Raw genomic sequence first — 20,592 nt, forward strand, 5'->3', positions numbered from 1 at the left:
TCCTTTGTGTCTACAACAACTATGACTGATTGCAATAGCAAATAAAAGTGGAGTTTTGACCAACACAGACCTTTTTAAAAAAACAAATAAAATCTGTGGTGCACTCCATTTCTAGATCAGAGGTAAATCACTACTCTATCCCACTACATTAGATAGTTCGATGCCCTCTCAGACCGTTACAGCCTTTTGTCAGGAGCGGCTCCTGGAATGAGATTTGTCTGAGGATAATTGGGTTAGAGAAAGACCTGGAGTGCGGGCCAACACTGTAACATCATCCAGGTAGAGGCGCGTGGTATCAACTGTACTGGAGAGATCAAACATTCATTGTCATGACTCATAATCTCATAAACATGTGATACAGTATATGAGTTGATGTGAAGGAAATATGGGAGCTCTACAGTTAATTTAATAGTGAAAGCCCCACTAAATCTATCACAGCATTTCTCTCATCTGTTAACTGTATCCCACACCGTGAGATGCATTATAGTGTGTGTGTGTGTGTGTGTGTGTGTGTGATAGTATTACTGAGTCAGCCTCGTGGCACGGCTGATTGAGTTAACATATTTGGGAAAAATCCCTCACATTCAAGTGTAGAAGCCAGATAATGTGTTGAGCATGTGGACAGTGAAATTCAAGCTGTGTTCAACGATTTGAGTGGAAAAGCTGTCGTGACACCAATTTCACACAGAAACCCTGTATTTGACACAGGATGATTAATGCACTGTTCTGTTTTGTGTGTGCACCGTTTATATTCATACTGTGGTCAAAGGTTCATATCTGGTCTCTGCTCACCATACTTACAAGAGTCTGCAACATACACATTACTGCTAAACCTGAGAAGTATATCACATCTGATATCCAAACAACTCTGTGAATTTGCTTTTTTACTTTCAATTTAAAGTTTAACTTGATGAGATTTATTTTCTTTATTTGATCACATCAATAAATGTTTGAGTATCCCATATAATGAGCAGATGAAGATTAATCTATGGTTTGATTGGTTTTAAATGGTGTCACACTGTTTGAAAGGGGAATTAAATAAAATGTTTTGTCTGGAAACAGACAGATGCACTTTGTTTTTCACTTTGTCAAATTAGCAATTTCCAATATGGGTCTAAATGTTGTTCCGTCTGTGTTTCTTTTTCAGAGCAAGGAAATAGCCTTTCAGCTCCAGGAAGACTTAATGAAGGTCCTAAATGAGCTATACACAGTAAGTAGTAATGCCTGCCTGTTTTGTCTTTTTCTAATGCACTTAAGTACATTGGTCTACATTGGTCTTTGCTGTGGTTGAGCCTGGTTTATAGCACTGAGCTAACTAACCACATTTGTGACAGGTTTAAGTCTTTAAGATGTAGCTCAGTGATATCTGTTAGATATCCTATATCTAACATTCAAACTAATACACTACTGAAAAGAGGATTGCTAAAACTGTAGAGAAATCATGTTTACAGCTTAAAAGAATTAAAACATAATCCTAATACCCTCATGGACCTGCTGTTCAAAATGCAAAGTTTCATCATGATGTTTGCTTGACTCATTAGAGTTCATATTTTCTTATTTTTCTGTCAGTTGTGTTTTCTTGCTCTTCAAAACAAATTCATGCAAAGCCTCAGCAGGGGGTTGCAGCTAAAAAGTAACAAGCTTGCCATATATATTTTTCAAGATTGTATTTTTTTGGCATCATTACTTTAATAGTTGAGAGCAGAGACAGAAAGGAAATGTGGGGAGAGAGCAAAGGAGACATGCAACATAAGTCCCCAGCGGGAATCAAATAGCAGGCATTGCAATTACATGGTATATACAGTATGCTACATGGTAGACTACTAGCTCACAGACACATACGCTGCACATATTTTGAGAAATACAAAACAGTTAATGTGGCCCTGGCTTTAGACCTTTGAACCTAGAGGTTAAGGTTTCTGTTTGTCTGAGTAACATTTCACCAGACCATCAAACGTCTGCATCAAACAAGCTGCACATCTGCACTTTAGTTCATATAAAGCCCATGTCATCTCCTCTGTGTGATGCATTTACTGTATGTCTGTGTGTTGCTCTGACCTTGGTCAATCAATAGCTAATTCCACTGCCTTAATTACCATAATCAGTCCTGGTAGCCTACTGGCTTATTTTAATGCTTCACACATGTTGCTCTGGTACACTCTTAGATTACCTGGATGAATCTAGGCTTTTTTTCTCTCTCTGTCTTTTTTTTTTTTTTTTTTTGCATATTGGATATCCAGTATCCCATGACGTTTATGTTTGATTCCTGTTGGTTTATACTGTGTTCTAATTCATGCAACCTGCTTTCAGTCACTCAGGGGCACCAACCACAACAAGCAATGATCAAGCAATGTAATGTCAGTTGGACTTTCTCTCTAGGTTTCCAACAACTGTTTAAGGGGTCTACTTTTTTGTTTTACCCCATTTAGATTGCCTAGCCTTTTATTTTAAAGTAATCCTGTAATTTACTTGCAAAGCTACAACTTCTAGTCATGTCACCTCACAAAAAATCAGTGCCATTGTTAGCATGAGCAGTGTGCACTGGTTTGTTCATCAGTCAAAACTAACTCATGTAGTCAGTGGAGATTCAGATGCTGCATCATGTTGCAATCACAGCATTGATCGTCGTGGTAACGTGGGATTTGCACAGATGGCAATATGAGCCGGTTGTTGTGTTCTCCTGAGAGATGGAGTGGAGAGCACTTCAGTTTGCTTGATAGTCTCCAGTGACTCACTGTAGAGGACTACAGCGAAGTCAATGTGTTCCAAAAACAACAACGTGTTACTCCAAACTCAATGTGTGTCACTCTCACCACAGTCCACACTCCAGATTTGACCTGGTTTAGCCCCTGCAAAAGGACACTCACACACACACACACACACACACACACACACACACACACACACACACACACACACACACTGGTAGCTATTGCATCAGACAGCCACAGTCCCGATGCCGGCTACCGCCAATGAAATAACAGGTCTGGTCTGTCTCTAAATATGTCCCTCTAAAAGAAGCAGCAAAGTAAACACAGCAGCGGCAGACTCCAGACCAGTAAGTGAGGAGTACATGGCCCAAGGTCAGTCACCCATCTCTAAACTGGTTCCAGTTAGGCCAAACCTCACCAAAGGCAAAGGGCTCCAGACAAATCAGGCTTTGCTCTGTTGTTCCATTCATACAGAAATAACTCAGTTTGGGAGAAAGCTGTTTAGATTTTGAGATGGTTGAGTCTCTATTTCTACTGTAGTTGAGGTTTTGTGCAGACAAGTGTATTGCATACAGAGGTTGTGGAGCTGTAATTTGCTGGAGTTGGTTCATTCCAGGTTAAACCACAGGTGCTCTATATTGCTGCCTTCTCCTGGGCGTTTGAATATATTTTCTGCCCTCAGTTCACTACATTTTGGCCAAATGCCAACTCACTTAACTTTACAGAAAACAGATTTTATATCAGAAAAGTTTGACAAAGTTTCACATCTGAGTAGAGATTCACACAATATTGTTTGTCGTTTTTGAACTGATTGAATGCAAAAAACATCAACAAAAAGTTCAAAGAAAAAGAAGTCTTTTTTACGCTGGGTTGATTATATGGAAAGAAAGATTGTCCATGTTTATTCACACACTAGAAAGTTTTGTGACTCAGTGACTAAGAGGTCACACTCACACATTTCAGTGTATTCATATAAAAAATGTTGACATTCAAATATGGTGATACACAGCTACAATACATATGACCCTAATTCCAGCCCATACAAAGAGATGTGGCCGTAATAAACACAACTTTTTGCAGCCCACATATTTTAAGTAAAAATCTGCAAAAGAACTGTAAATGCTAATAGTAATTATCATGCCTCTGTTAGAGTCAGTGAGTTTTCTTACGTTACCACCCTGTGTTCCCGTTCCTGGCCCCAAAATGTCTGTTTGTCCTCCACTTTCTTGCAGACACAGACTCTGAGACACTTTTAATAAGTCTTTTATAATCTCTGTGGTCTCTCTGCTTTTCAAGAATTGATTGCTTGTATTTAACCTGTTGCTTAACGATTGAGTGCCTAATGGATTCAAGGAGTATGTAAGGCACACACTGTAACCTCTTCAGATGATGATGACTCAAAACGTAGGAAGTAGCTCTAATCAACAGTCCCATCAAGGCGATGCATTTCCTTTGTACTGAATAGCTGCAGTGTGATGACACAAGAAGTGAAAGGGTTCAATTATTTTCCACCCTAGCTTGCACAATAAGAAACATGCCTATGTGAATCTCTTTGAGAATATATGCTATAGGTTAAACAGAAATAAATATTATTGTGAGTGCCAGCAAGGTGCAATGCAGGACTAATCACACTGTTATTTTGAATGGTGATGATTTTAAAATGTGAGCACTAAACACCCAAAAAACTTTTGTCACTGCATGAACCAATCATGGCTATATTTGCAAGACAAAAGTGAGCTACAACCCCTCACCCTTCCCCCCTCCAATCCTAACAAGAAGCAGTGAAGGAAGCACATTACATTTAGCTGCAGTGACTTGTGGTTGTTGCGGTTGTATGAGAGGCCCATATGAAAAGGCCAGAGAGTATCTGTCTTTGGTTTGTGGTTTAGCGACAGACGAACTGCCTGCTGTGAGATGAGTTGAATCGATTTGTGATGAATGAGCGGGTGAAAGGATGGAAACCTTAGTTGTGGGTACAAATGGTCAAGTCTCGACCATAAAGATGGTTTATTTCCCCCCCTGATCTCACAGAAAATGAAGTAAGACTTTACTTTTTTTTTACACTGAGGCCTCAGTTTCAGGGTGTTTCCTTTCACCGATCTGATTTCTTGGCCTCTGGTATTGCTGCTTAAAGGCACATCCTCATGTCACATACTGTTGATGTGAGGTGTTAATGACTTTTCACACAAATGAAAGAAACTAACATTCTTATATACACACGTTTGTACTGTCATAGTTAATAAATATTATTTTCTAATTTTAAGTATTAGATACACAACTTTTGAAAATGTGTGCATTCCACAATAAATAGATTGATCATATTAGGCTATTCATTCATTCCTTTATTTTCTATGGCTATGGGGGGGAGTACACACAGTAAATCACCTGTTGAGTTTTTGATGGTGATTTATTTGTCCTTTTCTCTCTCTCACAGAAAGCTTCCAACCACTGTCTCTCCTCACCAGCACTGTCTCTCTGGATACTGGCTCACTGATCGCTAGTTCAAAGTTTATTATATTGAATGTGTCACGTGTCCAAATTGCACCACATTTGACGCTGCATGTCCTTGGGTCCTGCCAAGTGTGAAGTAGATCAGATGAACGGTTCTTGAGATATACAAAGGACAGACAGACAGACAGACAGTCCTTACTTTTAAATTTGATGAAATAATTACAGGGATTAGAAATTATTTTTGTTCTCCACTTTATAGTTACTTTTTCTGTATCTACAGGTGATGAAAACCTATCACATGTACCACTCGGAGAGCATCAGCGCCGAGAGCAAGTTGAAGGAGGCTGAGAAGCAAGAGGAGAAGCAGATCGGCAGGGGAGATCCGGTCTTCAGTATCCGAATGGAGGACAAATACCAGAAACGCAACTCCGTGAAGAAGATTGAGAAGATGAAAGAAAAGGTAAAATGCCTGGGGTTCATAGTCCTTAACCATTTCAATCCAATTTGCAGTTGAGTTTAAGCTAAAAGGGAGCCATCAGCAATTAGTAGTCGCGCCATCCACTTTTCTGTTAGACATTAGGCATGTTTTATTACTTGGAATATAACATTATAATATAAACATGTGATCAGGATGGGAAGCACTTTCACATTTACATGTATTTGATATCACGTAGAATCACGAGAACAGCATCTGTAGTCAGAGGACCTGCTGAACAGAGTCTTTATGTTCCCTGTTTTCTGTTAAATCTCTGTGACAAACGATTAAATATCCAGGGAGAAGGATTTTTTTTTTCACACTGCTCTTTTCCTACAGTACATTTGGGAAGTGTTAAAATATGGATGATTTGGAAGTGCGTGAGTGTGAGCCCATTGGTCAGTGGATGGTGACTAACAGCCTTCTGTTTGTCTGGTTTAGAGGAAGTGTGGAAATAAAGACAGATGGCTCAGAGGTATCCCAGTTAAAGTGAAGGACACAGACTGTGTTTAGTTTAGATTTTTCTATTTCCGTTCTTCTTCCTTTTTTTTTTTTGTTGGCTATTTTTAACTTATTTTTTCTGTAATGTTTATTGAAGCTGTTTTGTTTTGCTAGTAATCCATTCTAAGCTTTGTGATGCACAGTGCGTGCAGAGACATAAAAGCACAATCACTTGTCAAAAAGGCAAATCCAGACTCATTACATTCCTCCTCTCTTGCTCATCTGTTTCTCATTCTTGCCTCTAATTCTCTAATCAGCGTCAAGCCAAGTACTCAGAGAACAAGATGAAGTCGATCAAAGCGCGGAACGAGTACCTACTGACACTGGAAGCGTCAAACTCCTCCGTTTTCAAATACTACATCCACGACTTGTCGGACTTAATTGATGTAAGTATAAAACCACCTTCTATTCTGTGACAGTTTCATTCTCATCACAGATTTATTTGTCTGCAATGAGACTCAAAAAAGTTTTTACTTCAGACATGCTTACATAAACACACTTTGCATCTTTCACTGACATTTTACACCAACTAGGGTTAACATGAGGAGATTTTACATTTCTTTGTGCTACTCATACAAAGGACCCACCTTCAGAGACCTTTAGAAAGATTGAAAATCATAATCAGAGGAGAGGCTGATGACTTTAGCAGCCAGGCCTAATATAAAAGACATTTTAGGACACTAGACTGTGGGATGGAAATTAAAGTGTAGGACAGAATTACTGTAAAGCAGCTTATTAAATTTTGTGATGAAAAACTATTCTTTCCCTTACCCTTCTCTCCATGTCATTATTAAATTCCCACATATTATATTCAGTTCGACTGTGTTTTTCTGACAGTATGTCACAGTTTTGAATATTTTCCACTTCTCTCAGACTCTCTTCAGGGTTTACAGAGTCTGGGATTGGCCCTGACCCCCTTTTTTGTCATTTACAGCTGTTGGGTCATCACTCCATTCACAACAGCACTCAGGTCTCTTTACTCTGCCTTTGCAGCAGATTGCTTTGTTTGTCCTTCTGGTACCCTACCGATAAACATGACTTATTTATAATATGACTCACCTGGGTTGTTGTTATTTTGTAAGTGAAATAAACTCACAGCAGTATTTTCTGTGGTGTTTCTAAGGAAACGGGTGAAGGCCGGGTTTTTGGCAAGTATTTGGGGTTTTATATTCCAGACAGGACTGAAGGAGAAGAGAAACGCAACCTCTATTCAGCGGTCATGGTGTGTGCTAAAATCCCCCCACTCCCCGCTTTGCTCACAAGCCTTCACATCTCAGGGTGTGTGTATGTGAGTGTGTGTGGGATGTGGGATGTGCTCAGTGTGAGCTGTATTGGCAGGCTCATACACATTTGTTTATTGATAAAGGAGACTTTTTACACTCAACAGCACGCCAACTGGTAGTGGTACCTTGTTGCCAATCAAGGCTGTTCAGGTTGTTTGTGTGTGTAACTATGTGACTGTATTTGTGTGTGCCTGAGGTTTATGGGTCTCCCCCAGAGAGAAGTTGGCCAAGGTTCGAGTAATTAAAAATCAGCATTAGATCCTGGAGGTAACATTGAGGTTGTGCAACACAGAGGCAACACTGCTGCCTCAAAAAGTGCTGGAGTGTAAAGAGAATTGACAAAATAGTTTAGTAGTGGAATGTCTTTGAGTATGTATATCATTTAACTGCAGGCATGTTTCAACAATATTCTTCATATTTTGTTTTCGAACTGATAATATAATGATTGGCCCCTTTTTTCACACTTTACTAATATAAACACACTTTAAGTAGTATCAAATGTTAGATTTGGCTGTCTCCAGTTTCCCTACCTGTCATAATCTTTGCAAAATCATTTTAAGTTTAAAGGTCTTTAAAGTTCATCTAATGATAACTATTCATCTTACTGATTTTCTTTTTTCCATTCAGTGCTGTGATTTGGGGTACCACGCTAGTCTGAATCGGGCATTGCGGACCTACCTATCAGCTGAATATAACCTCGAGACGTCACGCCATGAGGGTCTTGACATTATTGAAAATGCTGTGGACAGTCTGGACCCACGCAGTGATCGGCAGAGGTTCATGGAGATGTATCCTACGGCCTTCTGCCCACCGACAAAGTTCGAGTTCCAGCCTCACATGGGAGATGAGGTACAGACATCAGTAAATAATAGAGGTTGTGGTGGTGACAATATCTGATAATCATGTAGTCATGCAAAGTTCTTTAAATCTGGTTGTTGATATATCTGAACCAGGCTGAACAAAACAAAAAATCAGATTCTGAAACTGCTTCCACGGCATCTGTGTGCCCAGTGCACACTGCAGATACACCGCCTGACGTAGAAGTGAATTTGAAGTAGATTAGAAAAAGTCTCAGACTTAATGAGGTCTGATTTTCGGTGGCTTAAGTGCAGCGTTTTACTGTGTCTGAGCTGCCAGATCAGGTTTTATGGGGCACTGCAATTGACAAATTATGTGTTATTCCTCACCCTCCAGTCATGTAGCTCACCATGTGCAAAGAGTTTTACTGTTTGGCTGGCAGTACCAGTGCTGATATCATGTCTGTTTACTAGCTGTTGTTGTGCAGCTGTCTGCATTCAGTCAGCAGAATTCACTGTGGTTTGCTCTGCAATTGTAGAAGAATTTGGATTCCTGTCTCCTGTTTAAACCCGAGGTTACGTGGCCTACTTCTTCCTTCAGTAGGTTGTAATTTCAGGTTGCTGATCAGTGATAATGCATTTTCTCTTTTCCCCAGGTGTGTCAGATCTCAGTGCAGCCGCCAGTGAACGGAGAGCTTATACTGAGGTTCCAGCAGCTGCAGTCTCGCCTGGCTACCTTGAAGATCGAAAATGAAGAGGTAAAAAGGTGCAAATAAATATAACTCACTATCCAGATGTCTGCAGTAAATAGGGGATTAGATGTGTCAAACATGTCAAAAATATGCAGGAGTTTTGTTATGATGCCACTTGTTGGTAGTTAGATGCAGAGTATTAAAGCTACTGAAGAAAAGTTAACTTTAGACATCATGGAGTCATCCAAAGTGAGGCAGAGAATAGATGCTGATGATATCTAAAGTCTTTGTTGCATACATGCACACACATACAGATAGAAACTCTGTCTTCCTCTCTCTCATGCCCTGCAGGTAGCCATCAAACCCTCTCTATGAAGCCTCAATTTTGTTCCCACCGGTAGAATTCACTGTCTGGCTTTTATTTGCACAAACCTGTTATGCTGCTCAGTTTTGACACTGGAGGTGTATCTCTGCAGGCTATTATTGTTTATATTGTTGTCTGCAGCATGCTTGAGTAATTTGACTTTTTTTTTTTCTTTCTTTCTTTTTTTTTTTTAATAAAGCAAAGGCCAATAGGGAAGACCGCTGTTGTTTCACACAGCGCAATCATGTCCATCAGGCTGGCTTGTGTATCATGTCTGGCCTGCTTCCCCTCTATAAGCTCTCACTGCCTTTTGTCCTTATGTCCTGTTTCTCTCCTTCCCTCCACATCGGTGCACTTTCTCTTATCCCTCTACAAAGACTAACAGAAACACAGGAGCATGTCACTCTACTTCCTCTACATCCACTGTTGCTTGAGTTTCTTTGTAGATGTTATCGTAGGCACTCAAGTGAAATTGACTGAAAATACATCTAAAGGAAGGAACAATGATTTTTTTTCTTTCTCTGGTTTATTTGTATAGCAGTTAGTTATCTCAGAACACTTTTCACATAGAGCAGGTCTACACCGTACTCTTTGTTTCACAGAGACCCAACATGCCCCCATGAGCAAACACTTGGCGACAGCAGTAAGCAAAAACTCCCCTTTTACTGGGAAGAGACCTTGAACAGAACCTGACTCCAGGTGGGCGGCCATCTGCTTTGACCGGTTGGTTTGAGAGAGAGAGAGGGACGGAGGGAGAGGAAAGCAAGAGACAGAGAAGCAGGATAACAATAATGATAACAATAGCAGTGAAAATAATAGAAATATGACTAATTATAATTATAATAGGGCAGATCATTATTATGAATTATTATCATTATATAAGTCATAATCCTTAAGAGTTCGGTCCTGATTGATTTGGCAACACCCCTGGATACTGATGTTAAAAGCAAGCGCTGTAAAATCCCACAGACATCCCAAAATGTGGGCAGGAAACACACCTAGAGTAGTTACTGTAGTATTAGTTTGCAACAGAGCCAGTCTCATGCTGTTTTAATAAAGAGGTCAATCAATGAATAATAAAAGCAGTAATACATCATTCCACGAGCAACTGTGATTTGATTTCATGCTGCTCACAGGGCAAGTTGATTACCCTGCTGAGGGCTTTATAGGCACTTTTTTGATGAGCAATTGTTGTCAGCACTAATCTCTGTGACAAATATTTTGCATCTCCTGTTAGTGGTTCACAATAAGTTACTCCATGTTTCAGCAGTTCAATGCTTTTAATCTGAACTAGCAGCACTGGGAATTATTGGGTTTGCATTAGTAGTAATTTGATACAGCTCTGACATAGCATAAGGACAGGGAACAGTAAACAGTAGGGCTGATAACAATGAGAGAAAATATAAAACAGGATTAAATACATGCATTGTGCCCTGTGAATACACAGGCGTAGATGTGTTCACAGGCAATTTGAATCCAGCGGATTTCACCACTAACAATTTAACAACTATATATGGCTGTCGTTGAAATGTGCTGCAATACCGACCATAAATCATATCAAGAACTGGGTTTGATTTCATGAAAATGTTAAGGATTATGACTTTAATTAAGCAAGGAAATGCCAAACATTTTCTCGTCTGTAGTTTCTTAAATATGAGGATTTACTGTTTGTTAGTTTTTTTTACAAGCTTTATATCATTGTACATATTTTGGGGATATGGACTGTTTGCCAGACAAAACAAGACATTCCAAATTGTGACATTGGGCTCTCTCTCTTCTTGGGCAAGTTTTGTTATTTTTTCAACATAAACTGTAATTGCAGCCCTACTAATTATCATTCAGGCTCAGTGTGTTTTATGAAGTGTGCCCGGGCTGGTCTCTGTTTTGCTGGTGTCATCACAGTTCACATTGCATGTAGTATCTACAATATTACAATAATACTGCAACTGGACACATGCACTCTTGTGTGTGTGTGTGTGTGTGTTTTTGTGTGTGAGGGTATGACAGGCTCTGGTGCTTCATGTCCTTGTCTGCCTGCCTCTCTAAGCGGATGTCCTGGTGGGTCAGAATTGGAGGGCGCTGCTGCCTTGTGTTAGTATCACCAGATGGCCTCCCTTCCCGGGCACAGCCTGCCAGATACATCCTTGAAAAATGAACTTTCAAAGCGCTGTGACGACCTACAAGCATGACTGTCAAATGTACAAGAGAGCATGAGAGTCTTCATCCGGCCAGGAAAGGCTGCAGGGCAACGCTTAATAGAAGTGCAGCTGTTTCCTCAAACCTCTTTGACTCCCGTGAAATGGTGAAAGAAAACATTGCTGAATAATTTACTTTGCATCAGTGGTGGGTGGGGTGCGATGTGGGGAGGAAGACTTTGGATGTTACTCTCACTCGGGGCGGGGGGGTTGGGGGTACCATCATCCTGCCTTGTTGTGAGCCACTGCAGAAATTACAATGGAAATTTCTTTCATTAAAAAACCTCTCCAAGGACATCGTTCATTTCAGCTAGTCAATCAGTCAGCATGGTTCATCTCTTTTTCAGATTTAATAATCTGGCCATTTGGATGTCATTTGGTTCTGTATGCACCAGAGCAAGCACAGATGATGATTTCCTCCTCTGCTCTCATTCGTCTTCTTACCAGATACAAATGCACTTTACAGTTATGTTCAAGACATTTCACACTAAACCCAGGCAATCTAAAACCATCTCCTTTGCAGGGAGTGTTTGTTTTTCCTCAGATAAATCTCAGGGAGGCACATCAAAGCCTGTGCATGTGTGGGTATGTGTGTGTGTGTGTTCGTAGCAGGATGATCAGCAGATTACACACTTACTGCAGGGTCTGTAGAAAGCTGGGGACACCAAATTTGCCTTCTGAGATAACAGTATTGAAATAACTGTTAGTGATGTTGTACGGCTGCCCCGCAGAATAATAACATTGATTCAAAAGTGTGGCGAATAGTACATAACTTATTTTTGGCTCAGAAAACATTGACCACAAGTAAACCAAACTGATAACTGGCTCATCATTTGCTGAACTGTTGATGTAGCACCATAGAAGACAGTTGGGTCAAGGTTCTGCATTAAAATAAACAAAGTTAACTCAATTCCAGGGGTCTTCTCCAGGTCTGTTGTGCAGCAACAGGGACTAATGAGCATGTCCACCATGTCTCTCTAAGAGCCCTGTTGTAATTGAGCCCTGCGGTGAACACTGGTAACTATTCGTCTGCTGAATAATGGATAAACCCAACAGCTTTTTTTCACTGGGAGCAATTCTCTCGCATGCATGGGTCCTGTCTTCCTGATGACAGCTGGGCCTCTCGCCTCCACGAGGCCACCCAGGATGAGGCGGCAGGGACAGGGGTATAGGGAGACCAAAAGTGCTCAAAACATGGAACTAATGACTTTTTGAGGCAGGTAGTTACCTATTTTATGGATGTTTGATTTGTTTAAATCTCAACTCAAGCATCACTTCTCTCTCACTTGGAGCCAGCAGGTTCTTTTTCATTCTGGTGCAGAAAATCACTCCTTTGATCACCAACTGACAATCCCCGACTGTCGTCGCAAGACAGGTTGATGTTTTTGTGAAGTTTTATGATCCTAGAATCCCCTATTTCCTTTTCTATACTGTCATTAGCCTTGTTCCAACCTGCAGTGTGTTTTTGCTTCACAATGGGATGGATGACACTGTAACTACATCCACATTGTGTGCAGAGGCATGTGTGTCAGCACTGTAATCCATCACTGCAACACATGAAAGAGATGAAGTCCACTTTTCTATTCAGGTGGGGTTTTTTTCTTTTTTGAAGGCCAAATGAGTCACAGGTCAAGCAGTCACAAAAACAAGCTATAATCCTCTGTTGTCTCTGTGTGTGTAACAGTTAGTTCTTTCATTAGCATTGAGGTCAGACTCACTTAATAATTGAGAAAGGGTGACACCTTTTGAATGAGGGTTCTCCTGATCATTAAACATAATTAGGAGGAATTCCACCTGTGCATCACTCAGGGCCCCGTTGACCTGTGATGCCCCCACCTTTTAAAAGCCCACTCTCCCCACACAGTGTGTCTGTTAAATGCAGAGGAGAGGAGAATTTTTCCTGAGAGGCTGTTGTTGGTGTGTTCCCTCTGCAACTTTTCCACATCAGTGATTCATGCTCATACTTCACCATATCTAGGCTCTTCCTCCTTGTTGTTTGTCTCCTTTATTTTTTCTCTCTCTTTCTATCCCCCTTTTTTTCTGCAAAGGTCTTTAACCCACATGACCCTGTATTCAATATAGAATATATAGAATATATAGGCTACTCTTGAGGACATAAGTCCTAAAATTAAAGTTGTGTAAGTCATACAATGACTTTTTCTCATATTTTTTTGGATTTCTTTCTTTAAAAAGATAGATCGTTTTAATTCTTCTACTATGACCACTTAATAACAAAATATCAAGATGTAATTCTCAAAATAATACAGCTTTTTAGGACTCTAAGACTCCTGTTCTATTTGTGTACAGAGTCACTTTTGATGTCTTTGATGTCTTAAACTTTTATTGAGTTATTAGAAACTCACTTGCTCTCATATCTCATATCCTCTCTTATCTTGTGTGATTTCACTGTGTACTGGACACAGTCATGGCCTATAGCACTCGCTCACAGAACATCTTTCTCAGTAAGTGTCGGGGCATGCTCGGCCAAGTCCTGACGTTTATAAGCTCCAAGAGAAGCAACTCTGTTGACAGGGAAGAGGCGGTTATGGAAATGAATCTTAAAAGCCTGCGACTGGATGTACCATCTCTTGTTCACCTCTGGCCCCTCTGAGTGCATGCAAATTGATTGCTTTGGCTGGGAGTCGTGTTCAAGGGATGGTGGGGTTTTTTGGGAAAGTGTGTCTTGTCAGAACCACCTGAATCTGAGTGTCATTGGAAAGGGAAAAAGGTTTTTAGGGATTGTGATGATTCAAGCCTCTGAATATGGTGCAATGGTGAGAGTGAAGACATGACATCAAACTTTAAGCAGGGAAGTCTCTGCTCTGACAAATTACTTTTGCTCATTTTCCCCCTCTATCCCTTCTGTCCCCAGATCAAAAAGACGTCAGAGGCCACCTTGACCACCATTCAGGACATGGTGACCATCGAAGACTACGACGTGTCCGAGTGTTTCCACCACAGTAGATCCACCGAGTCGGTCAAGTCCACTGTGTCGGAGACGTACCTCAGCAAGCCCAGCATTGCCAAGAGGAGGGCCAACCAGCAGGAGACAGAGCAGTTCTACTTCATGGTGAGTGATAGAAAGAGGAAAAACTTCAGAGATATCTTTTTTTATTTCTGTATGCAAATAAAAATAAATCTCTTTGATGCCTTGGTTAGCTTTCTATATTTAGGTATTTTAAGAAATGAAAATGCCACTTTTCTGTTGTCTGATTATACACTCTGCCTAACAGATACTACAAAAACTTCTAAAATATGAACTCAAAGCTTTTATGGGGAATTTTAAAAAAGCTTAATCTATAAATTCTATTGGATTCAAAACTCTAAATTTATTCGCTGAGCCACTTTGAACTCTTTGATCAGCTGGCAGAGGGGTAACTCTCCCAAAATATTTCCATTTTGTAAGCCTGGCCGCTATCCTGTTCCAGTCTGAAGATGGACATGCTCTGATAAAGGCTTTAAAAAGACTCTCACTGAGTCCTTTGCCCTTGGCTGCCTTATCGTAGATTGCTATCTTAAGAGCGGGCGCTGTAGCTGGCACTCAGGGCCGCCGTGTAATTACTCTCAATTCTCTACAGAAATTCCGGGAGTTTCTGGAGGGCAGCAATCTCATCTCCAAACTGCAGGCCAAACATGACTTACTGAAGAGGACACTTGGTGAAGGTACTGTCACAATCGCTTTACTTACCCTCCTCTTGTAGCTCCCTCTGTACTTGTTCTTACATCTTGTCAAGTGCTTGCACTTTATTCTTTCCTCTGAACATCAAATTCACTTCCACCTGCCTTCCTCCAGCCAAAATGAGGACGTATTAGCTCTAATGTGTGTCCAAACAACAATCATAAGTAATAATTTGTTATTGAATTTGATCTTTTTGTTTTCTGCAGTCCTCTAGAGTGATTTCAGCCTTTTCCATGGCAACTTTCCCATTGTTTGACTGCTTTTTCCACTAGTTAAAGCTCCTAGACGGTAATCTGGATTTTAGCCAGGCAATCCAGCGCTGAGGGGGATTGTGAATTCGTATTATCCGTCTTAGTGATTGATTTGCTCCAAACTTAATGGACTGCAATGTATTAGAGGGGTCGGCGGGCTTTAGGATGGTCTCTCCTTGTTCCACACTGGTGGGATCCCCTCGAGGCCTCAGCTAATCTACCGTCAACCCAAAGCATGTCCGTCAGTCACTGTGCTAACCTGCAGTCCTGGTGGTCTCAGTCAAACTGTCTGCTTAATAAGTAATGGAGCTATGAGGTAACAAGGAAGAGAAAAAGTCTCCTGCTTTTCCCACATGCTCCTTAATCATATTGTTGTCAATGAGCTAAAGTACAGTATGAGTCACTCAGACACACAGACAGGTCAGATCCTGTTCATGGCAACAGATGGCCAGAGATTTAAAACTAGTCCTGTTCTCCAAAACCATTTGGAAGCAATTTTTTTTGCCAACTCTTACTTTGCCTGTGCAAACTTGAAGCTCTATGTATTACTATAATGATTAGTCTGTCTGTGTTTGGCTGTGCCTGTGTTGGTTGTAGATGTTCAACTGTGTGCCAGGTTGATGTTATTTTGTAATGTAATGCTGTGTATTGTCATGTAGCTTAAGTGTTGCCTGTATATGTCTCTGTGCAGGCCATGAGCTATGTGTGTGTGTGTGTGTGTGTGTGTGTGTGTGTGTTGTGTGTGTATGGGTTTTGTTCGTACTGCTCAAGAGGCCAGCGGTTGCGGACAGATGGCAGGCTTCAAATGCTTCACTAGGCGTATGCACAATGCACCACAGGGACCTCAGAGACAGGTCTTGGCACGTCCACATGTCTAACTTCCCTTCACATCTCTTCTCTTTTCTCTCTTCACCCGCAGGCCACCGAGCTGACTACATGACCACAAGGTAAAGCACACACTAAATACACTATTCAGGACCTGTGAGTATTCAAGACACACATCCAGTCCATTTTTCCTCCAACAACGACAGAAACTTTTGTGATGGGTTGCAGTTCATCAATGCGAGGACACTTTAGCCTCAGGACATTCTCATGTTGGATCTAATGTGACCATGAAAGTCCATAGTTCTTAAAAAAACCAGAAGGGCACTGAGCAGATGTGCTTACCTCTGAGTTTTTCTTAAGTTTAGTCTAGTATGGTATGGCTGGGTTACCATACTTCTCAGTCCTAATCGTGCTATTGATCAGACCTGTAGAGGGACTGAAGAGGTGAGGTGGTAAAGTGTAGAATGTTTAACTTGAGAAACTAATCATAGAGCAAATGATTTGCATGAAATTTTAATGTTGTAGCGTCATGTTTCATGAACGACCAAAGAAAAGTAAATAAGAACATATGAGTCAGTTGAACCCTCAGTCAGTCTTTTGCATATTTGAAAATGGTTCAAGAATAAACTTATTACATTTACTCCCATTATTGAATCAACATACTTGGCTTATATAAACTTATTCTCAGTTCTTTGTGGGAAACAGAAACTAAACAGTTATAGAGCCTCTCACAGTGAATTGTCAGTCAGCAAAGAAAAGTCGTTTGATTTAATGTTGTTACTGTATGTTATGTTTGTTAATCTTAATATCCAGGTCAAAGTTTAGTTTTTCCTTTTAGAATCACACGGGAAAAGTCACATCCAACAATGTCTTCCACTCTTTCAAATAGAAATGTTTCTTCTGTGCACGGAAATTATTACAGAAAAGAATCATCTCAGATACTAGTAAAGTAACAGTGCTTTTACATTATTAGGAAATCTTAGCACTGAAGTTGTATTCACATTACAAATATTTAGTCTTCTGTGTGGGAATGAACAGATATTTCATCACCAGGCCTTTCCAGTGGAGTAGTTCTGTCACTGTGTTTTAGCAACAGAAGAGACCAAAATCCTGCACTCCTTTCACTCTTTTCACCTTTCTCAGCCCTACTGGTCACAAGATGCCAAATTGCATTAAGTCACACACACATTCACACAAACTAAGAGAGGCAGTCCCCTGCAGGGCCTGTCTTGAGGTGGATGCTGACACATATGATGCTCTCAGCAGGTCAGATATTTCACCGGCCTGTGATATCATGTAGAGAAAGAGGAGACAGGATTATAAAGAGAAAGTTAATTCATGGGTCTCAGCAGTGGCTGAAAATACCCTCATTCACCTGTCCATCATCTTAAGTCAGACGGTTTTAAAGATTAGTCGGCCTCAGCTTCAGTTCAAGTTCTTGAAGGACATGAAGGTTACTGGAGAGTAACTTCGCAGAGATGAACTTCTCTGAAAGGAAAACTGCATTGTTTACTTATTCTAATACATTTTTTGTATTCTAGACATCCCAATGGTCCGCTCAAAACCCACACTGGCACCCGGCGGGCTAGACCCCGCTCTGTTTTTAATGTTAGGTTATTTAATGGCAATTTGGAGTCATTTATCAAGGTACCGATTACCAGTCTGCCCGCTTGGCATTGCTCCTCCTCCTATCTATTTCCTGTCTTGCTCTGGCTTTCTGGTCATTTTGGTGGGTTCCCCCAAAGCATCTTAGCTTTAGTTTATCGTAAAAAACAAACAAAAAAAAACCCAACATATTTGTACTAAGATAGATTCTGGAAACCTTACTCATGAGTAAGTGAGCTTTGGCAGTCTGCATCTGAGATGCAGGGGTGGCACTGATAGATTTGGAGGGCTGAGGGAGGAGAGGAAAGGCAGTTGGGGGGATAAATGTTTGTCTCAGTCAGCTCCCCTGACTCACTGCTGACCTGGCATCACTGAGCTGCTCTGGCAGAGAGATTCTCTCATCCTCCTGCAGAGTGAGAGCAGAGGCCAGTGAAAACAGCAGGATATATGACAGTCAGTGAGCGGATGCCAGACTGATAAGGTGTGCTGCCTCCCTCCTCCGGCCTTTTCTCTGCCTCCCACCGGTGACTGTGTCCGGTCCTGCCTCGTCCTGTCCAGTTCCCACTGTTTTCTTTTGGGTGTGATGCCAGCACAAAGTGGGATGAGGATGCACTCTTAGTAAATGCTTTGGTGGGCAGCTGCTGTGGTCCTAATCTGGGTCTTGCTTCTCCCTCTCTTTCTCTCTCTCTCTCTCTCCCTCTCTCTCTCTCTCTCTCTCTCTCTCTCTCCATCTGTGGCTCTTGCGACATTTTTCTGTAGCCGTGGACGACGGAACTCACACGCTCGACATCAGGTAGACACCTTGAAGCATCTTGGGGGGCCCATGCTGCTTGCCTGCGCTCATTTCCTGTATCTGTCCTGCCTTAACAGCACTTTCCCTCCTTGTTGTGTTTGTTAATATCTTGTAATCTTCAACTGACTCAGACAGACTGAATTGATGTTTTGTTTTCCAAAATCTGGTCAATCAATATTGCAGCAAATTGTTTCTTTAGTTTGAATTGTCTTTGGAAATTCCCAGCATGATGAATTTCCAATGTCAAAATTAGAATCTAGTTTATCTGATAGAAAGCAGTCATCCCCATTCTCACATACCCAAAGAGATAGTATTACATAATCCTGCTGCACCAGACCTGTGCCTCAACCCTCTAGGGCTCCACTCCAACGATAGATAGTCGATTTTGGCATGGTTGCTGTGTTTGGACCGTTCACATACCCCTGAGGGCTGTGAAGAGATCCACTGTATCATTAAAAGCATGTACTGAGCCCCTGTCCAGCACTGAGCCGCAGGAGCAGTTGGCACAGAGGCAGAACAAGAGTGCAGTGCACATCTAAGTGCGTGAGAGGAATGTGTTTTCTCTGAAGAAGGCGGCGCTGCTCCTCTCATCTCATCCACTACTGCCCAGAAGGCCATATCGAACACGTGGCTCTTTAGATAAGTTCTCATCACTTCAAACACACAGTGTACTTAATTGCCAGCATAACAAGACAGAAAGTATATTTAGTATCATCTGAGGCCCCTTGAAATGTGTCGGACAACAAGTTTGTACATGCCTGTTGTTGTAGCTAGTAAGTGATTTGTTCTATACTTTGTGATATTTCACAGCTGGTGAAGTCAACTCAGTCTGTCTCAGTAAGATCTCAGCATACTAACACTCACTGTCTATCTAAACCTATCAACTTCACTTACACCGTGTGTGCATGTTTATATACTTTGAATATCACGTTAACCGGTTCCTATTAGAGCTTGACCAATACCTTGGAAGGCTGATATCATCACTCCATATCGAGTCATCTTTAAGAGATCATCATCATATTTAAGAGAAATTATGGAGAGATAAACTGACATGATAAACGTATAATCCTACGTTTGCTACTACATGAAGTTTTGTGTCAAGTGTTTCTGTCTTTAGAGTTATTAAAAAATTACATTTACTTATCAAAATGTACTCTTTATTATTTGTGCCATTTCCAGAAATCCAGTATTGGTTGGGCTCTATGGTTCTTGTGCATGTGAAAAAATAATAAATGTAAATTAGATATGATCTGATGTTTTTTCTTCTCTTTAAAGGACTCCGGACAAGCTATCCCCCGTGTGGTTGAAAGCTGTATTCGCTACATAAATTTGTATGGTGAGTTGTTTGTGATAATATTGTGTATAGACATTTAGCCACTTAAGGGAAACAATCATCAACTGATCCCTTTATTTTTTGTGAAAAGTGAAACTTCAGCGATTTACAGGCGCTAATTGTTTGGGTGTGTACGTTTCTTTTTTTTTTCATCTGAGGGTTACGGTTTGTTCCACTTTAGTCACAGTCATGGGAAAAAGGCAGATTCCATCTTGTTTACAGCACCACTGCCTTTTCCACCCTGAGCAGACAGACTGCTTAGCCTGGCACAAGTGATGAGGTTTTAAACCAGATTGAAAAGGACACTCAGCAAGAATGTTTGAAGCATTAAAGATGAGGCAGCAGTGGTGTCTCAGGGTTTACAGGGTCGCCTGTTGCATCTCATCAAGCAGCCAACGGATGACATACAAAGAGGAAGCTAAAAGGAGACAAACAGCAGACTAATTATGCTTCGTCTTGACCCCTGACCTCTCCCCTTATTAAATCCTAATCCCAGTTTGAAGAAACTTTTGTAAAACTTGATTGCGGTCTCTCTGACTCATTAATTATCTTTAATTAGAAAAGTGAAGGGGCTTAAAGAACAGGATGTGCCTTTTAGGTCCAAACTAAAGTAGGCTTTATTTGCTGAGTGAGGGAG

The 20,592-nt window shown here is 40.9% G+C and overlaps 1 protein-coding gene across 2 annotated transcripts in view; it reads left to right on the top strand.

The window, feature by feature from the left end:
• The window catches only part of srgap1a (SLIT-ROBO Rho GTPase activating protein 1a), an 80,181-nt gene that overhangs the window by 43,491 nt on the left and 16,098 nt on the right, over nucleotides 1–20,592 (top strand). Inside the window, exons 4-14 of one of the 2 annotated variants that reach the window (XM_053319098.1) lie at nucleotides 1,148–1,210; nucleotides 5,443–5,622; nucleotides 6,396–6,524; nucleotides 8,049–8,270; nucleotides 8,875–8,976; nucleotides 14,342–14,539; nucleotides 15,048–15,132; nucleotides 16,319–16,346; nucleotides 17,488–17,490; nucleotides 17,766–17,871; nucleotides 19,898–19,958. In XM_053319098.1, coding sequence (XP_053175073.1) covers nucleotides 1,148–1,210; nucleotides 5,443–5,622; nucleotides 6,396–6,524; nucleotides 8,049–8,270; nucleotides 8,875–8,976; nucleotides 14,342–14,539; nucleotides 15,048–15,132; nucleotides 16,319–16,346; nucleotides 17,488–17,490; nucleotides 17,766–17,871; nucleotides 19,898–19,958 — 1,177 coding nt within the window. Of the gene's footprint in view, nucleotides 1–1,147; nucleotides 1,211–5,442; nucleotides 5,623–6,395; nucleotides 6,525–8,048; nucleotides 8,271–8,874; nucleotides 8,977–14,341; nucleotides 14,540–15,047; nucleotides 15,133–16,318; nucleotides 16,347–17,487; nucleotides 17,491–17,765; nucleotides 17,872–18,588; nucleotides 18,623–19,897; nucleotides 19,959–20,592 lie in introns of both variants that reach the window. The other variant, XM_053319097.1, reaches the window with a different exon arrangement.

The sequence above is a fragment of the Scomber japonicus genome, chromosome 5, assembly GCF_027409825.1.
Source record: "Scomber japonicus isolate fScoJap1 chromosome 5, fScoJap1.pri, whole genome shotgun sequence".
Lineage (NCBI taxonomy): Eukaryota > Metazoa > Chordata > Actinopteri > Scombriformes > Scombridae > Scomber > Scomber japonicus.